At 38.7% G+C, this 10,325-nt stretch overlaps 1 protein-coding gene across 1 annotated transcript in view; it reads right to left on the bottom strand.

Annotated features, from left to right (window-relative positions):
* Window positions 1-290: 290 nt before the first annotated feature.
* LOC126236524 (arylsulfatase G-like) overlaps window positions 291-10,325 on the bottom strand; it is a 98,811-nt gene continuing 88,776 nt past the window's right edge. The window contains exons 9-10 of the mRNA XM_049945890.1: window positions 8,561-8,651; window positions 291-625 (exon numbers count right to left, since the gene is read on the bottom strand). Of these exons, the coding sequence (XP_049801847.1) occupies window positions 348-625; window positions 8,561-8,651 (369 nt within the window). The 3' untranslated portion in view covers window positions 291-347. The remainder of the gene's footprint in view (window positions 626-8,560; window positions 8,652-10,325) is intronic.

The raw sequence follows: 10,325 nt of genomic DNA, 5'->3' as shown, positions 1-10,325 counted from the left end.
TACTGCCATCCGAAGACTGTTAGAACTCATGACTCCCTAGATTAATGCTAATTAGTTCTCCTTGTCTGTGTGTGTGAGTTTAAAATGAGAACTGAAATGTTCAAGTTCTTGTTTCCGTGCCTACCCGTCACTCAGTGTATCCCTAATATGGTGAGTGGCTAAGTTTCTTTACCCCACTGTTTGATTTAGACAAACAGGTTTCTAATACTGTAACAATTTATTAATTCATTGAGTTCACTAATAAAAAGGAGAAACAGATGTTTCTAGAAATATTTTTAAGAATACTGTTCTTTATTGCGAGATTTATTTCAGTACAAAAAGCATCACAAATTAATGTAGCTGAAATATTAGTCCCAAGGACAGCGGCAAATGGAGTTCTCTATATTACAACATGGCCGGACACTGGGATCAGTGGTGTAATTTACAGTACTGGTGTTATCCTGTTGCAGACTGATCTCTAATGAAGTCAGTGCCTCTCCAGCTGCCTGCACTGCTAACAGCCATTCTGTAGAGTTGACACTCAATGGAGTGCCTTCTTCAGGGTCATTTTTAATGTTGAACACCAGTGGGGATGAAAAGTGAGACATTGTGGGACCAATTTTGTAGTCACAGTCTAGAGAGCCACCTGTAAATTGAAAATTAAGAGCAATTGAGAGCATTTTAATTTGAAATGTGGTAACATATGATTGATGATAAAATAATGTAGTCACAAGCTGAATGACTGCATGCAGTCAGAAATGAATGGCTTTTATCAGCAAGTGGAAAGGTGATATGGAAAGGGATACAACAATGCCTCAAAACATGAGCTGCATAGACTGTATAAAATTGAAAAATGTATATCAATTATTGGCCTTTATTAAACTGAACCAAAGCCAAATAACATTCAAAAATTTCAGTCTTAATCAGACAATGCAATTTTTCAGGGCTGGTGATTATTTAATTGCTGTCTGTTTTAAGGAGTTATCTTGAGGAAATTAAGACTAAAGTACCACATAATTCCCATAAAACATTGTTTCTTATGTTCAAAGAGCATAAGTTCCATAAGATACTAGCAAGGAGAATTTTATCAGCATGTTGTGCCCTTAGAGTGCTTTCATCAGTGCCTTGTAGTTACACAGAGCTATTGTTACTGTGCAGACTCATTCCTTAGTTATTGTATCATTTTGGTGGGCTCCAACACACAACATATGGCAACAATATTCAAACTACAGAAAAGGATCATACTTATAGTAATAATAATAATAATAATAATAGTAATAGTAATAATAATTAACAACAATAACTGGACTCCTTTTTCATATCTGTTTAAAGAGCTGGGAATTTTAACTCCACTACTGAGCACATCTACCACTTCATCATGTACATACAAAACAGGAAGAAACTTCAGTAATTGTGAAACTAAAAGCTCTCTTCATGATCATGGAACAAGAATCAACTTAATTTATACGTGCAGTACTGAGAAAAATTAAATGAATAACTAAAACAGTATTTTCTATCAGAGCGTCAAACTTCACAAGGAAATGAAAAAAAAGGGAGATAAATAGACCCAAGCTGGTCAATAAGGTAGCAAAAGTGCATAATAATTTTATAGTATTAGACATCACCCTTGTTTGTACATTTACAACACTGATATTATGCCATGAATATAATTAATACACACAATCAGCAGTATGTAAATATTTACCAACTAATACACTGCACTGTATAGAAATAGTACTATCAGCTATTGAGTTCAGAAATCCTTCAGTGAGTATAAACATTTTTTAATTAACAACTGTTTAAACTTGCCCTTGAAAAGATTTCAATGGAGTTGCTTTATGTAATGCATTTTACTGGAAAATATGATGCCCAAGATCTGTGATAGAAAGAGCTACTCTCTTTTCATCTCCCACAACTCAACATCTCTATCTTGGAAGGATGCTGACTCAGTTGCATAGAAGGACAAATAGGAACACACAAAGAGCATAATGGTTATGCAGGAGTATGATTATGGTCCTGATGTCAGCCAAAAGAATGTGAGTGTAGTGTGTGCAACGAATTCAATGTGTGCAGTGACTTGTGATGAGACGTAAATAAATAGTGTGACATTAATTGTGGAATTAACAAGCCCCTTGAAAAATTTCTCACCTGTCTGTGTGTTACCTTTTAATTACTTTTTATTGTATTTTCAAGTTAACATATGAAATTTGGCTGGCAAGCTTATGGAATAGACTCTTCAGTATTTAAGTCTATTATGCTGACTGAGCTGAAGAAAATAGTTCCTGACCTATGTATACTACCAGTAATAACTTATGGCTGTGAGCCATGGACATTAAATTAATTCATTTCTACAAAACTTACAGTAATGCAAAGAGGATGAAAATACTAATTTCGGACTCTGCAAAGAAAGGCAGAAAGAAAGCAGTAGATATTAGACAATACAGCTAAGGTCATTGACTAGAGTAAAGAGTAAATGCCTTGAAAGGGAAGTGGACTGTGCATGCTTTATATAATACATTTTACTGGAAAAATATGATGCCCAAGATCTGTGATGGAAAATGCTACTCTCTTTTCATCTGGTCAAAAGATATACTATATTGGAGCCCAATTTGCCAAAAAAGGCTGAGAGGAATACCATTGGACAGATGTGACAAAGACTTTAGAAAGACAACTGTATTCAGCTGGAAATTTGAACCACAAAATAGCCATAAATGGAAGAATGTGCTGGGATTGTATGTTGTGTGCTGACTCAGAGGTCCCACTACATCACCAAGTGACTGACTGGGCTGTTGCTGCTGCTAATGATATTTAAGCTAACATGTCCAATATCATTGTAAAATGATCTATGAATAAATAAGCAGCTAGCTAACCAAGGAATAAAAAGATAGACAAAAAAGGAGAGATATGTGGATTTGGACCATGGTTGACGAGATAGGGGAGGGAGAAACAGAAGTGACACTGAATCCTGAAAAATCAGGAATACTGTAACTTGAGACAAAGGTGTATGAATATGATGAACTGTGACTACAACAATACAACATAGCAAAATGGTAATAACTCAATAAGGGTGAAAGATAAGAAAGGAAAAAGAAACTGAAAAAATTCTGATATAAAGAAGTTGACAAATGAAATACATTAAAACATGTAAAAGAAAGGAAAGATAACCACAGGTGTATGTATTAGGGGGTTTGTGTGGTTCTGTGTGTAAATATGTGTAGTTTTACTAGAGAAAGAGTAAGAGCTTGAAACCTAGTAGACATATTGCTTTCTGTTGCATGCTTCTATGCATTACGCATCAGTAAGCTGTACGTGAGTGGTTGCCTTTCCTTTATTTGAAATATTGTTCCATCCTTGAATTTCAATTGAATTAACTAAAATAAATTAACACACCAGTCCAGTTATTGTGTCTTGGCTGTAAGCTGCCCTTTTACAGTTGTGGCATGTAAGTAAATAATGAGTCAAGTGCCAGAAAATGAAAATTTGAGTTATTGGTGAAAATCCACTGTAAACGCCAAGGCCAATAACATACACTCCTGGAAATTGAAATAAGAACACCGTGAATTCATTGTCCCAGGAAGGGGAAACTTTATTGACACATTCCTGGGGTCAGATACATCACATGATCACACTGACAGAACCACAGGCACATAGACACAGGCAACAGAGCATGCACAATGTCGGCACTAGTACAGTGTATATCCACCTTTCGCAGCAATGCAGGCTGCTATTCTCCCATGGAGACGATCGTAGAGATGCTGGATGTAGTCCTGTGGAACGGCTTGCCATGCCATTTCCACCTGGCGCCTCAGTTGGACCAGCGTTCGTGCTGGACGTGCAGACCACGTGAGACGACGCTTCATCCAGTCCCAAACATGCTCAATGGGGGACAGATCCGGAGATCTTGCTGGCCAGGGTAGTTGACTTACACCTTCTAGAGCACGTTGGGTGGCACAGGATACATGCGGACGTGCATTGTCCTGTTGGAACAGCAAGTTCCCTTGCCGGTCTAGGAATGGTAGAACGATGGGTTCGATGACAGTTTGGATGTACCGTGCACTATTCAGTGTCCCCTCGACGATCACCAGTGGTGTACGGCCAGTGTAGGAGATCGCTCCCCACACCATGATGCCGGGTGTTGGCCCTGTGTGCCTCGGTCGTATGCAGTCCTGATTGTGGCGCTCACCTGCACGGTGCCAAACACGCATAGGACCATCATTGGCACCAAGGCAGAAGTGACTCTCATCGCTGAAGACGACACGTCTCCATTCGTCCCTCCATTCACGCCTGTCGCGACAACACTGGAGGCGGGCTGCACGATGTTGGGGTGTGAGCAGAAGACGGCCTAACGGTGTGCGGGACCGTAGCCCAGCTTCATGGAGACGGTTGCGAATGGTCCTCGCCGATACCCCAGGAGCAACAGTGTCCCTAATTTGCTGGGAAGTGGCGGTGTGGTCCCCTACGGCACTGCGTAGGATCCTATGGTCTTGGCGTGCATCCGAGCGTCGCTGCGGTCCGGTCCCAGGTCGACGGGCACGTGCACCTTCCGCCGACCACTGGTGACAACATCGATGTACTGTGGAGACCTCACGCCCCACATGTTGAGCAATTCGGCGGTACGTCCACCCGGCCTCCCGCATGCCCACTATACGCCCTCGCTCAAAGTCCGTCAACTGCACATACGGTTCACGTCCACGCTGTCGTGGCATGCTACCAGTGTTAAAGACTGCGATGGAGCTCCGTATGCCATGGCAAACTGGCTGACACTGACGGCGGCGGTGCACAAATGCTGCGCAGCTAGCGCCATTCGACGGCCAACACCGCGGTTCCTGGTGTGTCCGCTGTGCCGTGCGTGTGATCATTGCTTGTACAGCCCTCTCGCAGTGTCCGGAGCAAGTATGGTGGGTCTGACACACCGGTGTCAATGTGTTCTTTTTTCCATTTCCAGGAGTGTATATTCCGATACAAGCACCAGAACAGTGTGAACCAGTGTTTACAGCCATCACAAATGTGTAACACCTAAATTAATGTTCAAATAATGAGTCATATATCAAATCACTGTTCTCTGTTAGTGTCTTAGCACAAACTTGTATGAATTGCTGACAATTTAAGTAGCTCTGTGGTTTTTTTGCAACAGTAGGGCATTGCTAAAGGAATTATTACAGATACATAATACACAATATTTCAAAAGAAGAGAGGAAAACTGCACCACAGTGGAGGAAAAGAGATGAAGGTAGTGCTCAAAGAGAATGTTCAAGTATATTAATGCATTTAATTTATTATTGAAATGAATTCCATGTCAACTAAAATCATTGTTCTGATTATGAGGCTTTAGTTAACTACTTGGATGCAATCATTTACTTTCTTGCAAAGACCTAGGAATGTTATTTTAAAATTTTTATTATAGATACTATTTCATTCTTTCAGTTTTCCTGTAAATGTTGCTTTAAATACACACAGCTTTCATATGACCAGTGACTTAAGTTGTTTGATGATTTCTACTCACTAGAAGATACGGTGAAGCAAAGTACCTGTGCAATGTCTCACATATATGTTTGCAAAGTGAAGAGGCGAAGATCAAAACTAAATAGTGACAATAATGAAACTGCTCGGCTGTCTGATGCTGAATACCCAGTAATACCAAAGAAGAAAGAAGTAACTGTGTGATACACATTGCCTGATAGTGAGGGGGATAAAATATGATCTCAGATTAACAAAAAGAGGAGATCAGACATTAACGCAATTGAAGCAGAATGAGATTGTCTATTAAGAAATGAGAGGAAACATACAGAAGAAGATGAAAAGCTGGTTATTTTTCATATTTATGCCAAACCAAGCCAAGGCAAGAAAGCTACTAATTCAGAGAAAAATCAGCCGACAAAGAATAATTAAGTGAAGACCTGCTGTTTTTTGATCATTCAAGGAATTTCAAATGCAACATGAAGACACTAAACTCATATATTGCTACAGCCATTAAAGACAGATTGTTCAAATTAAAATTTCATCATTTGTCAAGTGTTACATGTTATACATCATCTTCTTAAAGCCAAACTGAGGGGTGATCCCAGTAATAAAGACAATAAACTGCAACTAGAACTCTAACCCCAGAAAGTAAAGAACGCTATGGGTTCCATGAAAGCTCACACAAGCACAAATCAAATGCATAGGTCAGAAGTATGTATAGCTACAATGGATTTATAGAAATTGATTTCTCTTCCTTCATTAAGGCATAGTGAAATGTACTATTTATGACAACTCTCAAATTATAACTTCTACATTCATGTTGGTGAAAATTAGACAGTCAGATGTTTCTCTGGCATGATGCTATACGTGGGAAAGGGTGGGTATGAAATTGCTTCCTGTGTGCTCAAAGCCTTTACACTGATCTTGCTTCTAAAAAAGAAACTGATAGTGTGGAGTGACAACTGCTGTGGACAAAACAAAAATAAGATTCTGACTTTTTCTAGGGTTTACCTAACAGCAAAGGGTTACTTTATGGAAATAGAACACAAGTTTTTGGTTAAAGAGTACTCTTTTATGTCTTGCATTCATAATTTTCCTCACGTTGAGAAGGAGAACAGGCTAACTGAGTGTGAAATTCCAAAAAATTTAGTTTGCCTCGTCACTGAAGGTATGCACACAATGCCATTCATAGTGGCTGACATGCAAGAAACAGAGTTTCACAGCTTTAAGTCACCACAAGAAAATTCTGTGGACAAAGCCAACAATATTTAAAAAAAAATAATTTCAGGTCTCCCACAGAAATTTCAGAAGCCTCATACATAGAAAGGATGAAGTTCTTGTGTCCATACAGAAAAATGAAAGGATAAGTGGCATTTCAGCAGACTTGTTGTGCATATCAGAAAAACTCATGGGTATCGCTGGAACTGAGCAGTTTTATCATGAAGAAAGAATCTTAAACAAAAGCTTAGTCACAGTGTTTAGAGAGAAAAATACTTGAGAAAGTGGGATATGATTGAATACTGTCTCATTTAACTGAGTAGAACTTTGTAACTGTCTCTCAGTTTTGATTTTGTAAGAAAGCAACACAAGATACCATCAGTGAAGTCCTAACAAAGTTAATCAAGAAAAATTAGCTGGTAAGTTTTTAATGATGTTGTCAAAGCCTTTGATTGTGTGGATCACATAATTGTACTTTACAGACTAAACTGTTATGGCAGTAATGGTATTCCTCTTGCGTGGATGGAATCCTACCTTCATAACAGAATGCAGAGTACCTCATTGACAGACCGTTTCAGAGGCCTGAAACTAGTCTCACAATAGGAGAAAATAATATGTGGAATGTTACAAGAGTCAGTAATGAGCACACTCTTGTTCTTAGCCTGCATAAATGATCTTCCAATAACTTTAAATGGGAGTTCAAAAACTTTCACTTTTGCTAATTGATATAAACATACTTCTAATGGTTTTATTGCTGGTAGTAAAAATCAGCTTCAGCTGAACTGTGATTTCCACAGCCACAATACAACACACAAAAATAACTTTTGCCTACCTTGCACCTTGCTTATAGTTCAGAATGGAGTTATGTTCTTTGGTGGGATATATTCAACAAGCTGCTGTCTAACATAAAGTAAGAAATTGGGATTACTACCAATTCAAAAGAGAATTAAAACATGCCTCATTAGTCACACTATCTACAAATGATGTTAATATCTAGATTCTGGGACTGAAAAAGTAACAGTGTTCATTGTAAAGCTGCATGGCAAACAATAGTGTACTATAAATAGAACTCAGTATTTAGAAATCTAGGCAAACATTTCCTTTGAAAATACCATTGTAATCAGGTAAAATACTAAACTACCAAGGGCAAACAAACAGCATCTATATATGTAGTATCCTATAACTGAGGAGACGGCAGCTCTTTTCAAAGTAATAAATTTCTTTCTAATTTACTGGATTAAATTTAAAAAAATGTACGTAAATTTCACTAAGCAGTATAGTTAATTTTTAACCTAGTATACAGATTAAGTTTCTACAATTTCCGTGACTTTTGTTTACATATAACACAACTCTTTCCACATACCTACAGATTCCCCTTCTTCAAGGGATCTGTAGAACAAGACAATGAATGAATTAGTTCTTCTAGCATCAATGGGTGCCAGTAGAGGGGAGGACTGTGCTAGGGACACTTACCTTTGAACTGTTTATAATTAGCTCTAAAATGCAAAACATCGTTCTTCAGATCACACCTCAGTTGTCCTCATAAGGAAGAATAGTTTCTATTTCAGCTGTCCCACAATAGAAAACACTCACCTCTGTGTGACAGGCAGGCATACCAACTGTTGAGATATACAGGCAGAGGGAATTATGTCATATTAATTAATGATAGAAACAAAAATATTTCTACCAGATTGTATATCTGATATTTAGACGTGTCTTAAAATGGGCGACAAACACTAATTTTAAGACTTGTTTTTAATAGAAGAATTTTATTGAAAGTAAAACAATATTACTTCCTCAAGCCATTTTCCATTACAGACAGAAATACGGTATGTTCCTGTGGCGAAACTTACAGTACTTTAAATTTTATATATTTCCTTTTCCTAGGTGATACACAACTTACCAGTATAGTAGACTACTTTATAATCACCAATTCGTACTGCTCCAATTTCACCATCTGGTCCTCCTGATCCACTGTTGGGATGAAATAATACCTGAAAGAATAATAACTGATAAATTTTGAGAAGAAAATATAGGAGGACAGCAACATCAAACTAAGACTGCTCTTAACTTTTACTGTTGTGTCAAGTGCAGTTAATGCATTTATTTGATATTTTTTGCATCTTTCTCTGTTTAAAATCCAAGTACCATTTCTTTTATCCATAATTATAATGTTTCAACTTTCCAGTTACAATAAAATGATGCTGAGGTACACTGGGAGTAGTGACTCCCAAATAATCTTATATTCATGTGACTGTAGGTTATAGATATCTGTCTGGGATGACCTTTGAGATTTGGTAAGAATATTGATCTGACAGGTAGTTCCCCACTTTTGAGGTTAATCTACATATTGTAGATATCCGTAGGCTCTATTTGTGAAAGCTGAGCCTGTGTTGCACACTTCTCAACAAAAGCCACATCAGAGCCTAGAGTTTTGTGACCAGTTCATGCAATACCTGTCTCTAGGCTATTCCTTGAATGTGGAGTGAGTAGTGGCATTTACAGTGTACCAATGATAAAATCTAATAATGTGCTCCTGTGTGTTCTGCCAAGTTGTTTTTTCCAAGTTCTGCATTACACAGGGTGATTCAGGAGGAATGTCACATAATTTGTGAGGTGATCCTACATGTGAAAATAAACCAAAAAAGTCCTATGAACATGTGTCCAATTTTTGCTCATTAGGGAACTGGAACAGGTTGAAGACAACACACATCTATGAGTAATTTTGAAGACAAGTGTGAATGTTACTTACCAAAATGCTGTTTACGCACTATAGTGGACAGAATAATGGTGGGAGTGATGACTGATCCATCCTACAAGAGGTGTCGGGGTTCTCCAACAGATGGCAGCACTGTGATGTCGCGCTGAGGCAACAGCTGCAAGCGTGCCCAGTGTGCAATCATGGGTTGGATCAGTGAGCAGTTGTGAGGCCCCGTACATATCTTGTTGTTGAACTGAGCAAGTCCATTGTTTCCATGAATATCAACATGCTGCATACATTCACTCATGCAAGATATGCATACATGTTGTCTGTGTATGGATACTGTAATGGCAGTGCTCATTTGTCTGTGTGCCTGTGACAGAATATTAGACGTTTCCCTGATAAATGTTATGTGAATCTGAAACACTACCCAGTGGACAAGTAACAACAAAATGTGAGGCTGTCCGTCAACTGGGCAAAGGGAAGGCAGTACTGCGCTGGTAGAAAGGAGTCCCACCCCCAGTACATGGCATATTAGCTGTCACCTACATATTCCACAAACATGAGTGTGGTGTACATTACATTCAAAGGACTAATACCCATTCCATGAGTAGCCCATGCAACATCTGCATCCAGGTGACTCAGTAAGCAGACAGCAGCCTTGTGAATGGTTGGCTGTAGGCCTACACAGAGGCATCATGCAATACACTTTATTTACAGGTGAAGCTACATTTACATGGAATAGTATCATGAACACTTGTGATTCTCATGCTTGGGTGAAGGAGAACCCACATGATACTAAGTAAACAAGATTCAACAAAAGGTAAACAAGATTCCAAATTAGGTTCTCAGTGAACATCTGGTGTGGTATGATTGATGACTTGGTGATACGGTCTGGTTCCTGCCAAATTGCATACCAGCCACACCATGCACATGTTTCCTGAAAGGAGATCTACCTGCACTCTTG

Source organism: Schistocerca nitens, chromosome 2 (assembly GCF_023898315.1).
Source record: "Schistocerca nitens isolate TAMUIC-IGC-003100 chromosome 2, iqSchNite1.1, whole genome shotgun sequence".
Lineage (NCBI taxonomy): Eukaryota > Metazoa > Arthropoda > Insecta > Orthoptera > Acrididae > Schistocerca > Schistocerca nitens.
Note: the sequence above shows the minus strand (reverse complement) of the source record. Positions and strands in the feature narration are given on the sequence as shown.